Source organism: Propithecus coquereli, unplaced genomic scaffold, assembly GCF_000956105.1.
Source record: "Propithecus coquereli isolate 6110/MARCELLA unplaced genomic scaffold, Pcoq_1.0 Scaffold57, whole genome shotgun sequence".
Taxonomy (NCBI): domain Eukaryota; kingdom Metazoa; phylum Chordata; class Mammalia; order Primates; family Indriidae; genus Propithecus; species Propithecus coquereli.
Genome location: NW_012151618.1, coordinates 5562301 through 5578189, shown reverse-complemented (window position 1 = coordinate 5578189; position 15889 = coordinate 5562301). Strand labels below are relative to the sequence as shown.

Below are 15889 nucleotides of genomic sequence, written 5' to 3'. Positions count from 1 at the left end.
TGTTTCATTCTTCTGTATGTGGCTATCCAATTCTCCCAGCACCATTTATTGAATAGGGCTTCTTTTCCCTAGTGTCTATTGTTGTCTGTTTTGTCAAAGATATGTTGGCTATTTGTGGATGGTTTTATATCTGGGTTCTCTATTCTGGTCCATTGGTCTGTCTGTATTTTTGGGCCAATACCATGCTGTTTTGGTTACTATAGCCTTGTAGTATAGTTTGAAGTCTGGTAATGTGATGCTTCTAGATTTTTTTCTTTTTGCTTAAGATTGCTTTGACCATTCAGGCTCTCTTCTAGTTCCAAATGAAGTGTAGAATTATATTTTCTAGATCTGTGAAATATGCTGTTGGTATTTTGATGGGGATAGCATTGAATCTGTAAATTACTTTGGGTAGTATGGACATTTTAACAATGTTGATTCTACCAATCCATGAGCATGACATGTTTTTCCATTTGTTTGTGTCATTGGCAATTTCCTTCCTCAGTGTTTCATAGTTCTCTTTGTAGAGATCTTTCACCTCCTTGGTTAAGTATATTTTCAGTTCTGTCACTGGGGTATTGAAGTCCCCAGCAATTACAATTACAATGCTCCTGTTTATCTCTTTGCTTATATCTAGTAGGGTTTTCTTTATGAATCTGGGCACTCCTGTGTTGGGTGCATAAATATTTAGGATTGTTAAGTCTTCTTGTTGAAGCACTCCCTTTATTATTATATAATGACCATCTTTGTCTTTTTTTTTTAATAAAATCAAATTCTATTTTTGTTGGAATCATATATTACTTTAGAGGTAATTTTCACTCCAAAAATATTTAAGTACAAAACCAAAACACTGGTTTTTAATGGTGGTTTATAGCAGAGCAAGTTATTTTATACAAATTAATATCTTTTAAAAGTATGTAATTTCTCCTTTTAAAGTGAGTTCTCTCATGCAAGCTGTTGAAGTTACAGCAGCAGGGCAATCTTGTGTAAGAGGTGGCTCTGCTTTGTTCTCGGGTTGGTCCAAAGCTAGGTAGAGTTCCATTGCATGAAAAGCTTTAAAATTCTACCTTAAGGAAATTCAATGTCAATACCAATTTCCAAGTACTTTTAAGAAAACTGTTAAATTTTCATATAAATACTGGAAACCTTAAAACTAGACAGCCATTTCAAACAACACTAATTTCAGATGATACCTTTTATTTAGAAGTTCTGTATCTCTGTTTTGATCAAAAGTCACATAGCCTTAAATCAGCTTATTAAGAAAAAAGTTCTACCTAAAATATAGTTGTATTTTTTAAATAACAAATAAATATATTGCCAGCTTGGAGAGACCTGGGGGACCAAACGTTGTCTACCAACTTGTATTATCATTTTTCTACAAATGCTGCTGCTGCCATTGGAGTCCTTATGCTTCCTCTTGCTGAAGCTGTCAGTTCTTCAATCTTGGCATTTAATTTATGTATTACCCATTCCATCGCTTCTCGGCCTTTATTAGCATTTGAAGATATGGTACTTGCCATCAGTCCTTCAAGGTAACTGCTAAGGCTGACTCCTTTCACAGTGACAATGGCTTCTTGAGTCAAAATAGTTTTTTCTGGGTCCTGAGGATGTGGTTTGTAGATAAGTCTCTCATCTACTGAAATCATATTTGTAAAAGAAATATTAGTAGATTTAAGTTCCATTATTTTCTCTACAGGATCAACTACAGAATGTTCTCACACATATGTTTTGGTTCTTGCTGCATCAATAAGAGACTTCACAATGGAAGGCAGTCCGCACTCTGTGCTGAGAAGTCTATGGCTGTACAACTTTCTGGAGGGATCTATATGTCTGTCCAACACATCAACTCCAACCACACTCGGGTTCATAGGGTTTGGGTATTTCTGCATTGCAGCTGTGGTAACAGTTTCCCAAGGGTGGTCAAAGACATGCTTCGAAGTCCAGATCTTCATGGTGCGAGCGGCCCACGCGATATCCAGGCGGCGCTAAGGGACAATGAGGCAAAGAGGCTACACTTGCCCCCACCCCACTCCCAGCACCCCGGCGTCCCCTGTCTTTCTTTATTATTGTTGGTTTAAAGTCAATTTTATGTGATAGGAGTATGGCTACATCTGCTTACTTTTGGTTTCCATTTACATGGAATATTTTTTCCAACCCTTCACCTTGAGTCTGTATGGGTCCTTGTGGATTGAAGTCTGGTAATGTGATGGAGACAGCAGATAGCTGTGTTGTATTTTTTCATCCATTCAGCCAGCCTATGTCTCTTGAGTGGGGTATTCAACCCGTTCATATTGATTGATAGAATTGATATGTGGGATGCTGTTCCATTTATCTTGTTGGGCAGTACCTTATTGCTTTGTTTTACTTCTTGTGCTGTTGTTCTATATGAGCCCTCCAAGCTTTAGCTTTTGGGAGGTTTTACTCTCGTGGGTGTCTACTGTGCTGATCCATGTACAATGCAGTTTTGAGTATTTCCTGCAGGCAGGTCTGGTGTTGACAAATTCCCTCAGTGCTTGCTTGTCTGTAAAAGTATTTATCAATATTTCTCCTTCGTATATGAAACTTAGTTTTACAAGACATAAAATTCTAGGCTGGCAGTTGTTCTGTTTAAGAAGACTGAAGATGGGGCCCCAGTTCCTTCTGGCTTGTAAGGTCTCAGTTGAGAATTCTGCAGTTTGCTTGATGAGTTTTCCTTTGTAAGTTATTTGATGTTTTCACCTCACAGCTTGCAGGAGTTCCTCCTTCATGTTGACTTCGGCCACTCTGATGACTATGTGTCTTGGTGATTGCCTTTTTGTAATGAATCTCCCAGGTGTTCATTGAGCTTCTTGTACCTGGATGTCTAAATCTTTAGTAAGACCAGGGAAGTTTTCCTCAATTATTCCCTCAAATAGGTTTTCTAGCCCTTGTGCATTTTCTTCTCCCCTATCAGGGATGCTTATGATTCTTACATTTGGCCATACTTTACATAATCCCATATTTCTTGTAGGCTTTGTTCATTCCTCTTAATTCTCTGTTCTTCATTTTTGACTGACTGATTTAATTCAAAAGAGTTGTCTTCAAGCTCTGAGATGTTTTCTTTGGCCTGGTCTAGTCTCTTCTTAAAACTTTCTACTGTGTCTTGTCTTTCCTTAAATGAATTTTTCATTTTCAGAAGTTCTATTTGTTTTTTTTAATATGTCAATCTCTTTAGTGAATTTTTCATTTATTTCCTGAATTGTTTTTCTGGTTTCTTTGAGTTGGTTTTCCATTTTCCCTTGGATTTCATTGAGCTTTCCTACAATCCATATTTGGAATTCTTTACCTGTCATTTCAATATTTTCATTTTGGTTGGTATTCATTGCTAGAGAACTGGTGTTCCCTTTTGGGGGTGTCCTTTTACTGTGATTTTTCCTACTTCTGGAGTTCTTTTGTTGATTCCTTCTCATCTGGGACAGCTGTCACTTCTTATTTTTGGATTTTATTTTGTTTAGATGGGGCTTTCCCCCCACCCCTTAAAAAGCAGTGTCTGTGGCATATGTTGGGTAAGAACTTTTGGCTTTGCTTGTGGGTACTTTGATGGTGATCTAGGTTCTGGATGGATGCCTTGGTTATAGATATCGTTAGTGTGATGGTTTTCTCAGTTGCTAGCTGTTTGCAGGATGTAGCAGTGGTGAGCTATATAAGTGGGAAGATTCTCTTTCTTTACTGAGGGTAGATGGAGGTCTTTGAAATCCTTTTTTTTTTCCCAGCCCTGTGGTCTTCTTAACATAACCTGGTTAATTCTGTTCTACACTAATCTCGTTCTGGTAATACCTTGCTAAACATATAAAATGATCACCAACATCCACTATTAATGTTGCTTTCTGAGCTCTTCCCTCAGAGCTACAAGTTATATAGCTACTAATATGCCTTCTGAGGTTTTGTAAGCAACAGTTTAGCCACTGCCTAATATGAATCTTCAATTGTCCACTTGGCTACATCTGTTTTCTAAATTCCTACCCAACTGCTGTGGTAAGTTAATGACACGTTTTAGGGTTTTTTTGGTCATGGCTACCACTTTTATTATTAACCAGGGTTATCAAGTGTAGTTATTGTAACAAACAATGCTCAAATCTCGGTGTCATAATCCAATAAAAAATTTATTTTTTTTACTCCAATAAGTCCAATGAGGATCAGTATAGTGATGTGCTCCATGCAATTATTAAGAGACCTAGAGTCCTGCCACCTAATGTTGCTGCTATCCCCTAGCTTCTCCGAGTTCTCTGTATCTGGCTGACCAACATGTGAAAAACAAATAGAAACTATAAATTGCTGGAAGTTTTAAAGGTCAGGCTTACATTGGATGATCACTGCTTCTGTCTAGATTCCATTGGCCAAAAACAATCACACAGCCCAATATAGAGGTAAGGAAGCTAGGAAACGTGGGTTTTCTGGGTGCAAAGAGGAAAATAAGATGGTGAATGTGTATTATTGTCTCTGTCACAGTTAGGACACTTTCAGTTGCAGGTAGCAGAAAACTCAGCTCAATTTGGCTTTTTAGGGGAGAAAAAACTTTTCCTCTACCCTTTTTAGGTTCAATAATCTTTGGCCTGTCAATTAAATGGACAAAGGACAGATTAGCAAGAGAAAAGACAGATTTTAATCACATATGTACATAAGGGAGTATACAAAGAAATGTGACACAAGGGGTGGCTAGAATTTGGGGCTTATATACTGATATACTTCCCTGAAGGTGAAGGGCAGAAGAGCACTTATGTGAAAACAAATAACTTTTAGGAAAAACGAATGGGCCCTTTGGAGAACAGATGGAAGATATAATAGTTTTGTGACAATGTCTGTTTAGGTGTGGTGACAATTCTCATAGTCTCCTATGATAACAGTCAATCTTCCTTGTTACTCTCTGGAGGGGATTTATGACAACTAGGTTCTTTTGAAAAGCTCTGCTTTTAGGCAGATAAGAGATTTCAGGAACTCAAATATATTCAGCTGAAAGTAATTTTTATGCCAGAATAGCTTGTTCTGGAAGCCTTCAGTTTAAAAAACAAAGGGAATTTATTGGCTTATACAACAGAGAAATCTAGAGGCACCATAGGGTTCGGGTACTGTTTGATTTGGTGGTTTATGATTCTCTTAGGCTTTCTTTCCTTATGATTCATTCTCTCAGCCCTCCCTCCTCTATGCTTTATTTTCATTCAGCTCTGCTTAGTAGCAAAGAAAAAAAAGATTGTAGCTCTTCCACTATGTACATACTAATACTATACCATGAGGGGTGGGGAAAGAACTTCTCTATTTCCTGCAATAAAACAAAAATCCTGGGCTTTACTCTGATTGGCCTCTGAAACAAAAACAAGGGTGAAGGTAATTCTGATAATTTTGGGTCAGTGAGACCATTCTTGGACCTGTTGGGGGGGATTAATTCTGCCAAAATTACATGGATGAACACAAGGGAGTTATGGAACGGAAGCAGGGAAATCACACACATCCATTACAATAAGTCAGGAAAGAGAATGTAGCAAGATCTCACTTGAAGAGAATAAGTACTGTGAGGATACCTAGAGCAAGTGTATAGCATGTAAAATGAGCTGAAAATATAAGTCAGAGGAAAAGAAGTTCTTAAAAATGATGGGAAAGTGTGTGGATAGCAAGTCAAGACAACCAAGAGAATGGTGTTCTAGAAGCCAAGGTAGGAGTTTTAAGAATGGCTTTATCAAAATCATCTAAATAACTTCTTGTCTGCTGATTCCACTCTTACCAGGCATCTTTTGTAATTTGGCTTCTCATGTAAATGTTCCTTTTGAAGGAAAATATGTTGACCAGTTTTCTGGTCTTCATGGCAGTTATGTTTTTCATGAAAAAAAAACCTGGAATTGATTTATACATCAGTCTCTAGTAAGTTTGGTTGGCATGAATCATCCCCCTCGATTTAAATTAGCTCTTGAGGCTGGCAACATTAAGTTTTTGTCTCTGCAAAGTGAGGCTCAGACTCTAGAATATAGGATGAAATCTTGAATTTCATACTATTATTAATCAAAAGTTATAGGACACCACTGTTTTGGACTAAACTCCTGTACTAGCGAAAGGGGTGGCCTTGCAAAAATAACAGGAATATATCTAATCCCACAATTTCCCCAGTAACAGTTAAAGATCAACCCTATGAGCTCTCTCACTAACAGGCGCCCTGCAGGAGTTTTGTTTTGCACAATCTCTGGAAAGAGCTGAATGAATGGAAAAGAGATATAAATCTCTCTCTTTCAAAATTGTTTTTTGAGAATCTGCTTCTACAGAGTTCCTAAGTAAACAGCAGAATGAGCTACAGCCTCAACCATATAAATCCCAAGAACAGAGTCACATCTCCTGCAAATAATCCCTTCTCCAAGGAAAGGCAGGAAACCAACTCTTGGACTTTGACCTTGCAGTTTCTGTTAGCTACCTGATGCTGATTTCATTATCAACTGATAGCCATTGCTTTTTTTTTTTCCTCTCTTCATCCCCCTTAAAATCAGCAAGCCACTTGGCCTCACTGCTGGCATCCCCTTCTCTTTCTTTGGGATGCCGCGCCATCTCTCTCTTTCTCTTTCTCCTCTGAGAAGGATAAAATAAACTTTTTTTCCTTTATATATTAATCTCTGCACGAGAAATCTTTCTCCACCTGTGCTGTGAGCACCTACTAACCTTTCCACGCTAACACTAGGCCCCAACAGACCAGACTAATAATCAAGATGGAGTCATCCATGCTTACCAAACTAAAACTGAGTTGTTAAGTGGCCTTCAAAAATATCAGGAGATAACAGCCTAATTTATGAAACCAGGTAGTTTCAATGTTCAATCGACATGATAATGAAGTTCTCTGTTTTAATTCATACAACAAAGAGTAATCTGAAGTTAACCAGTTATCTTTCTATTGTTCTGTCTCACCGTCCCCAATTTATAAGGAAAGTAACTGTGAAATGACCAAACTGCTTTTTTTTCCTTTGTTTCTGCTTTCCTCAGCCCTTTTTCTGTCTATAAAGCCAAACTCCTCTGCTTAACTCTTTGGAACACTTACTCTATTTTACGGAATGAAGTGTTGCCCCAATTCTAAAATTGCAATAAAGCCAACTGAAATCTTTAAATTTTTTGTAATTTTGTCTTTTGACACTATAATAAAAATGAACTAAAATATAATCTTAAGCCCCCCAGCTGTCTGAATGGACCCCCGCTTGGCCAAAGGGACCCCAGAAATACCCTAAAGCTGAGTTGCTGGCCAAGAAAAGGGAGGTCAGACATGCCTTATCATGTCCCTTGCTCTTCTTGGAGATATCCTTTGTACTCATTAACAGGCCTAAGGCTACGCAAGACAAAGCTGAAACCACACCAGTAGGTCTTCAATTTACTCAACCCTTCTCATGAGTCTATGTCTGGTGACTTGTCTCTGATTAACAGACTTCCTTAACTAAAAACATTCCAAGCCTTTAGACAAAGCTTCAGTTCTTTAACCAATTATAAATCAAATAATCTTCAAGCCCACCTATAACCTGTAATCCCCCTCTTTGAGATATCTTGTCCAGCCAAACCAAGGTACACCTTTCATGTGCTGACTTATGAATTTATGTGTAGTTACTGTCTCCCTGAAACATATAAAAACAAACTGTAACCCAACCACAGTGAGACCACTTGCTCAAGGGCTTCTGGAGTGTGGCTCTGGGCCATGGTCACTCATACTTGGCTGAGAATAAACCTCTTTTAATTATTTTTCAGAGTTTGGGTTCTCTTCCATTGACACAAGCTTTGCTAACCTTTAGGAAATGTATTTGAAAACCAATGTCTTAAGAATGCTCCAAGATTTTGTAATTGTAAAACTTTTGTTATTTTGATTATTCTGACTTTTACTATAAAGCCTATTTTCAGGGCCAAAGGAGAAGAGGTCATGGTTACCTGTAGTTTCATAGCGGTGATCCAAATTGCCTTAGGGAAGATTAATTTGGGAGTGGTAACCAATGTGCTACAGTAATGCTAAACACCTGGAGAAAGCTGGGAGCAGTCTGGATAAGAAGAAATTTAATACAAGTGAAAAGACGAATTAGTGAAATTAAGTGATTGAACACGGGGTGAGAGAGAGAGAGAGAGAGAGAGAGAGAGAGAGAGAAGGACTTGGCTAGACAAGATTTCAGGTCTACTGCCCATTGATCTTGTGAGGACAATTGCTTGAGGAAACTTTCCTTACAGATCGGATTACAATGTTCAACAAGTTCATGCAAGCAGTCAGTATCCTAGCAAGCGTTTTTTTCTTTTTTTCCAACACTGTTTTGAAGACAGCAAGTGTTTTTCTTCTAAGTATATTGGTCGGAACTTTTTTTTATATTCATACAGCAGAGTTAGGAATGTGAAAGGTGATCATACAAATTGGGTAATTCTTGTCATACCCAACTAAAACAGAGTAGAGAAGCCAGGGGAGGGAGCACTCAGGGTACATAACATTGCTCCAAGAATGTAATTCTCGGTAAGTCTAGCTGAAGCTCCCTGCTGTAACCTGAAGCCAGTTTCATCTGATGGCTTCTGAAACAACCAACTGCAACTCTAAGATAGTTTTACCTTCCTCCATAGCTTGCCAGCTCCCCAAAACTTTTCTAGTGCCAAAGAACTGTCTGGAAAAACAGGTAACATTTCTCCTTCTTATAAAACCTCCAACCTTCTCTTTGTTCTTTGGACATAGGGAAGACCACCAGGTCTGCATGTATGCTACGAACTGCAATTCTTATATCCCAAATAATATGTTAAATTTAGAAATTCGTCTCTACAAGACCACCAGGTCTGCATGTATGCTACGAATTGCAATTCTTATATCCCAAATAATATGTTAAATTTAGAAATTCGTCTCTACGTATTTTATTTAACTTCGACATGAGATTGCAAGCGAAACCACGTTTAAAACAAATTTGGTCAAATTAGCCAATTAGTAGAAGAACCTGACTTTATTCCTTTTTCTCATCCGCTGTCTTCGCCCAACAGGCACAGTATTTCTTTTTAATGGTGGCCGTCTTCTGTGACCTTTTTACTTTCCAAGCCAACGGAGAGAGGTGGCCGTTACACACAGGAAGGGCCCAGAACTCACGGCTCTGCGCCTGCAGATTCGGTGCTGGCCGGGTTCCGGGACTGCCGCCGGCCTGCACCCACGTCAGGGCCTGACCCGGGCCCTCGCCCGGACCCGGCGCGTGGCTGGGCGCGGCGGGCTTCGAGAGCCAGAGACGCTGCGCACATGCCGGCGGCCGCCCCCGCGCCCGCGAGAAGACAGGGAACCCGGACGCGGGGAGGCTGACCCGGAGCCTACCCATGAGGCAGCGCGCTGGCTGCATGAGAGCCCCCCCTTTCCACGGCTCAGCTGCTGGCTCCGCAATGGGAGCCGCCACTGTCGCCGCAGTGTAGTTTTTCGTGCTCCTCCTTTTCCTCCTCCTCTTTCTCCTCCTCCTCAGAGCTCCAGTCAGGCCGATCCGCTCCGCTCACGGTAAGCGCCCCCCGCCCCCGCCCGCCCCGAGCTGCAGCAGGCAGAGGCCCTCCCGCGCGGCCTGCGCCGCCTCACTCCGGGGGCGCTGGGCTCGGGGTCTCGAGGCCGGCGCGGGTCGTCAGGAGCGCCCAGGGCGCGGGGGAGGAGACCGGCTGCGCGGCGGCGGCCAGACCGCCATCTTGCGTCGGCCCCTGGCGGGGGAGGGATCCCGACGCGACACGGCACCCGGCTGGGCTGCTGCAGGCCAGGGCCGCGCAGGCCGCCGCCGCCTCCTGCTCCTCCGCCACCTCGCCTCCCAGGCCTGTGGGCCTGTTTGTCCTCAGCCTGGTTTTCGCTTTTCTCTGTGGAGGCTGCTCCCTTTGGTCTTTCAATACATTTTGTGCCGATGTTTGGCCGAGACCCCTACTCCTCACACCACAGCCCACCCCCAAGTGTCTTCAGTCGTAGGAAAAGAGACCATAAGGCGGTTCGGAACTTTGAGACACAGGGCCCCCAGTTTGCTCAGGTGACCCGTCATTCCACGATTGCACCCTCATTTTTGTCAAAGGGACTTGCCCGCTCTGTCATAGAAGTCCTGTTATTGTCTGGAGAAGGTGAAGGGCCCGAGAAGCGTGGAGTTGGATACACAATTTTCTAATTGAGCTTTGCAGCTTTCACTTAATGAGACGGAAAGAATGATCTCACTCTGAGGTTTTAGCCTGCTCTAGAGATGGAAGGAGTTCCACCCAACTTATCTGAAGTTTTAACGCTTTTAAGGAGAAATGTGCTGGAGAGGAAAAACGTCAAAGCGAACCCGCTTCTGCGAGCACGGGAGATCTTTGGCCAAGGGATTCTCTTTGTTTGCGAAGATTTGTTTAAATAAAAATTCTGTCAGCTTAAAAAATTGGATTTATTGGTTTGAGGGTTGAACAGAATTTGACGTTTTTTAGTGCCATTAAACATAAAATTGAAAGCTAGAAGGAGAGTTTTAAAATACAGAAGCCTCCAGTTAGCATTTGCACGGTGTCCTGCTTTGGGGAATCACTGTGCCAACCCAAGCTGTCTAGACGCAGAAACCGTGCCTGTGAAGGCATTGGTTAGATTATAAAATTCAGTTAGGGCTGTGTTTTAATATCACTGCAAGTACCATTGTACTTGTCTCTGGTATTTGTATCTGTCTTTGATGTCAGATACACCTGATTGTTTCTTCTTAGTCCCCTTTGTAGTGGTCTCTATTGATGGAACTGTTTTGAAGGTGAGGAGACGCCTCAGGAAGAGGACTTTAATGAGGTCACCTGGCTAGGAAAAGCCGGGGCCATTTATAGAACCTTAGGTCTTCTGACTCCTCATCCAGTACTCAGCTCACTCCAGTATGTCCCATTTTTGTGGCAATGAGGTGGGTGAGAATAGGCAAAGAGGCTCACCTAAAAAATTTAAGAAATACTAATCAGTTGCCTTTTCTTTTACATTTTTATTTTTGAGTTAATTTCTTAACGTTGCAACTTTTTATTCAAGTAATCATGTTTTTTTTTCAAACATTGAAAATTTGAAGAATAGCCCATTTAAGCACTCATACCTACCACCTAGTTCTAACAGTTGTCATTACCATTTTGCCACATTTGCTTTGTCACACACTATTTGCTGTACATTTCTAAGTCCCTTGCAGATATAACAATTCACCCCTAAATGCTGTGTGTGTGTTAGTGTGTATCTCATAAGATTAAGGCATTTTTCTTTATATTGATAATACAATACCATAATCATGCTTAATAAAGTTAAGAATATTTCCTAAAATCTAATGTATGATGTAGTATATATTCAGATTTCCCCCATTATCCCCAAAATATCCTTTTTAATTTTTTTGGGGGGAACCAGGATCCAATCATTTATTACATTTATTTGTCTTAGTCTCTTTTAAATTACAGTAGTTCCCTCATTTTTTTTTTCCTAATGACATTGACTGTTTGAAGAGACCAGGTTAGTAGTCTTGTAGAATAACTCATATTCTGTATTTTACTGATAGCTCGTCCTCATGGTGTTTAAATGGTTCCCTCTAGTCCCTGTATTTTCTGTAAACTTGAAGTTAGGTCTAAAAGCTTGAGTAGATTCAGGTTTAATATTTTTGACAAGAATACTTCATAAACGTGCTGTGTGCTTCATTTCATTCAGCATCAGAAGACACGTAAAGTAGGGTTGTCCTGTTAGTAATCCAAAATCTGATCTATCTTTACATTTTAAGTGTTTCCTTTTGCAATTAGCAAGTAATTTGTGGGGTGATATTTTGGCATTAGTACTTGGTATGAATTTAGCTGCAAGTAATCTGATAAACAGATAGTTGGGAGCAGTGCTCTAGGAATGGGTGTTTGGGAGTTAGGAAGAAGCGGGCGGGGGGGGGGCAATTTTGGAGGATAAGACTAAACTGTCTAGTTTAAGGAAGTTGGAATTGTTGCCACCTGAAGGCATCAGAGCCTAGGGAAGCTAGGGAAGAGGAGGCACAAAGTAGACATCAGAAAGACTGCCTTCTTTCAAAGTTTGCTTAGTACTGTTGTAGCAGTAGTGAGCTGTGGTAAGTAGAAAAGTTCTGAGGTAGTTTGATGTTGGAGGATTGCAAATCTCAGTGTCCCCCCACTTCAACTGGAGCATCTTTCCAGTTAGGCTACTAGTCCTGTCCTTTTTCAGTCTAGTGTTTTTGCTACTCAGGATTGGCTTTTTTAGTAGGAGAGAGAAGGGCAGAAGGAAAGAATAAATAATTTTGTACCTCCTCTCTCATGCTTGTTTTCTTTATTCAAGAGACAATTTAGAGTCATACCAAGAATTTTTTTTCTATACAGATTGGGCATGGGATGTACCTAATAGGAATAGCAATATTTGTAAATGAAAAGTAAACTATAGTCTTAGGTGATAGGAAATTGGAAATTTATATTGAAGACCTATTTTGTTATTTCAAAAGCAACTTTTGGGCCGGGCGCGGTGGCTGACGCCTGTAATCCTAGCACTCTGGGAGGCCGAGGCAGGCGAATTGTTTGAGCTTAGGAGTTCGAAACCAGCCTGAGCAAGAGCGAGACCCCGTCTCTACTAAAAATAGAAAGAAATTAATCGGACAACTAAAAATATATAGAAAAAATTAGCCGGGCATGGTGGCGCATGCCTGTAGTCCCAGCTACTCAGGAGGCTGAGGCAGAAGGATCGCTTGAGCCCAGGAGTTTGAGGTTGCTGTGAGCTAGGCTGACGCCACGGCACTCACTCTAGCCCGGGCAAAAGAGTGAGACTCTGTCTCAAAAAAAAAAAAAAAACAAAACAACTTTTGAAAGATAAATACTTACAACATAGTCACTAACTAAACATGTAAGCCTGAATAGTTTTTTTTCCTCTTCCTGATTCAGAGAGGGACTCAAAAATATTTGGTTTTTCAGTTGAATTGTTTTAAATGATTTAAATAATGACTTGATTTACTCAGTAACTGGTATCAAAAACTGTATGTTTAGAATTTTGGTTCATTTCCACAAAGCCCTTCTCTTTTAAGGATTCTTTTAACCCTCAGTGTGCCAGAAAAAAATAGTTATTACTGTTTACCATCTAGATCGAAAGGGACTGTTTTTATTTTATTTTTTTACATTTTAAGTTACTTTATATAATTTATAGAGGTAAGAATAAAGGCATAATGTAAAACAAATTATTGGAGCTTTTAATAAGAATTTAACCATAGCAAACCCTTTTGTATATACTTAGAAAAATGAAAAACAGAAACTCTATTTCATGCATTTTATTACATAACACCTGTACAATGAATGTAAGTCAAATTTGAATGCTTTTGGAAAATATTCTGATTATAATTGTAGCACGCTTTTTTTTTTTGTTTTGAGTTTTTTATCTATACAAAGAGTATCTTCCTCTCATCTTCCTACTTTGAGATTTGTGCAAAAGAACATTGTGGTTAGAGGGTAAGACAAATTTTCTTCCTAGGTATTGCAAGTTCTTTTCCTAGTTGCATGAGGAATTTCTTCTTGATAAGTTACAGTTTTGTAACTGAAGCTTTTCCCATACAATGAAAACATTCTCCACACTAATATCAGTCATAAACCATCTTCAACTCATGCAAGTATAGTTTCTGATATTCTTATTGAATGTATCTATCTTTCCTGTATTCTTTTTATAATGCAGATCACTTCAGGTTAATTTATGCAGGGGTTTTTGAATTCATTGGTGGTTGAGAATGCATTGAGTTGAGAAGAGTAATTAGTTTCTTGGGACAATAATAACCAAGGAGTATATTTAAAATCCGGATTTTGTGCTGTTGACTTCTTTTGCTTTTCCATTTGTGAAATTTCACAGTTCAACCCTATTCTTCCAAAGAGAGCCAACTAAGGAAAGTTTCTTGCTGGATAATACTCAGCCAAGACTAAATTTGTAAAAAATTATCACAAGTTATATTTCTGACAGAATTTTTAAATTTGTCAATTCTTGTAATGCTTGTTACTCTTGGTTCTGCTCTCACCCCTTTTTTGAATCTCTGTGTAGATCTGCAAATTCCACGCCTATGATGTTTCACTGTCACATGCTACCCAGATTTTTATTCCATATTTTCCAGATTTTGAAGGTCTTTATACCTGAAGTGGGTAATGTAATCTGAATGCAATTAACTACAGATGCTCCTTGAATTACGATAGGGTTACATCCCATCATAAGTTGAAAATATCATAAGTTAAAAATGCATCTAACACATTCGATAAACCCATTGCAAAGTCAATCATAAGTAAAAAATGCATTTAATACACTTAACCTACTGAACATCATAGCTTGGCCTAGCTTACCTCAAACGTGCTCAGAACACTTATATTAGCTTACAGGTGGGCAAAATCATCTAATACAGAGCTTATTTATAATAGGAAAGTGTTGAATATCTCATGTAATTTTTGGAATATTGTACTGAAAGTGAAAAACCGGAATGGTTGTATGGGTCAAAAAATCCTAATTTGAACCATCATAAGTCAGGGACTGTCTGTACTTACCAACTGTCATACATGACCCTGGAACTATTTGTCTTGTAAATGTTGATTTGAGATTTCAAATGCTTCCTTAATAGGTTCTAGTTTGTCATTTCTTCTGGGTCTTTTTTTATGTGCATAATCAAAATGTAATACTGGAAGCATTTTTTGAAACCTTTGATGGCTCATAGTTTGTTGCACAAAGGATGGCCATCTTCTTTTCTCCACAATTGCAAGATATTTTCAACTTCAGATTTATAAACCAATTAGAATAATCCAATGAATTCTAAAAATTTCTATATCTTCTATTTCCTTCTGGTTACCTTTGAATATACCTGCCTTCAACACTTGTGCACTTATGAATTTTATCAAGTAAAATTTTAGCACACAAATGTAAGAGATGAAAGAATACTGTCAGATACTCTTTTTATCCAAAACAGCATGGTCTGTATTCTTACTGCAAAAACACTGCATGATGAATTCCTTCCTGCTGAATGAGAATACCATATTTTCTTTTTGTTTTTAGAACTATATTATTCCCTCATTGATTGTTGAGTTTGAGAAAACTTACCTAGGATAACTCAGGTTTCTCTTGTATAGTCAATTTCACTGTTGTCATTAGAATCTAAAGTGCTTCTATCTTTGCATTCATCTTCTGGTTCATCTAATAATTGTGAAGTGTCTTCTTCTGTTAATTTTATTCTTTTCCATTATGGGCAAAAAAATAAAAAAATTCTGAGTTCTTAACTGTATTCAGTGAAAACTAAAAGCAGATGAAGGGAACCAGGGTGTGCTACCCCAAAATATGCCTCTTTAGCATAAGGATTATTTTGAGCTGAAGGCAATTGAAAATAAATAGATGCAGAAGAGTTCTCTGTCCTCCCCTTATCTGCCCGAGAGCAGGGCATAAATTTCCTTTTGTGAGGTGTTTCCACTATGTAACTGGGAAAGAAGAGCAACTCTATTTCCCTGAGATGGAGAGTTAGCACAGAGATGATTTTGCATAAACATATTTTACTGAAATAACCCTTATTTTCCATTAGTTCCACCATATATTTCCTAGTCACTAAAAATTATATGTATTTTCTCCTGCTAATCTGTCTTTTCTTAGTTTAATTCGCAGGCCCCTAGGTACTGAACCTAAGAGGGTAGAGGAATAGTTTTTCCTTCTTAACACAGACTACAAAGTTGTTTTCAGTCTTCTGTACCTTTTAAAAAGTTAGTACAACATTTTATATAAAACAAGAAAACTGAAAAAAAAATAAGAGAAGTGAAAGATAATGCATTAGTCTAGATTTATTTCACTATGCATCATTCTTGTAGGTAACGAAATTCTTCTTCCATTTTCTTCTTATTTTCTAACAAGGTTGGGATTAATTGATGAGCAGTGGTGAAAAATAATACCTAGGATGATGGAATTAACAAAATATTTTAAGATGTAGGAAAAATAAAATCATAAGATCCTATAATATATCCTTGATTT

General features: G+C 39.0%; 2 protein-coding genes across 4 annotated transcripts in view; one reads left to right on the top strand and one right to left on the bottom strand.

Moving 5' to 3' along the window:
* Positions 1 to 1346: 1346 nt before the first annotated feature.
* LOC105821360 (protein slowmo homolog 2-like) lies at positions 1347 to 1931 on the bottom strand. The gene is made up of 2 exons (XM_012658052.1): positions 1732 to 1931; positions 1347 to 1641 (listed from the first exon to the last, which is right to left on the bottom strand). Exons 1-2 carry the CDS (start codon positions 1929 to 1931, stop codon positions 1347 to 1349), a joined length of 495 nt encoding a protein of 164 aa, XP_012513506.1.
* Positions 1932 to 8833: 6902 nt separating this feature from the next.
* ZNF280D (zinc finger protein 280D) overlaps positions 8834 to 15889 on the top strand; it is a 107118-nt gene continuing 100062 nt past the window's right edge. Inside the window, exon 1 of one of the 3 annotated variants that reach the window (XM_012658089.1) lies at positions 8834 to 9442. The gene's annotated coding sequence lies outside the window, so the exon portion shown is untranslated. The remainder of the gene's footprint in view (positions 9443 to 15889) is intronic. The other 2 variants (XM_012658086.1, XM_012658088.1) reach the window with 2 other exon arrangements.

Coding starts and splice junctions, on each gene's coding strand:
- LOC105821360 (XM_012658052.1), bottom strand. CDS start 1,931: ATGAAGATCTGGACTTCGAAGCATGTCTTTGACCACCCTTGGGAAACT. Junction 1,642..1,731: donor CTGCCTTCCATTGTGAAGTC/TCTTATTGATGC, acceptor TAAATCTACTAA/TATTTCTTTTACAAATATGA.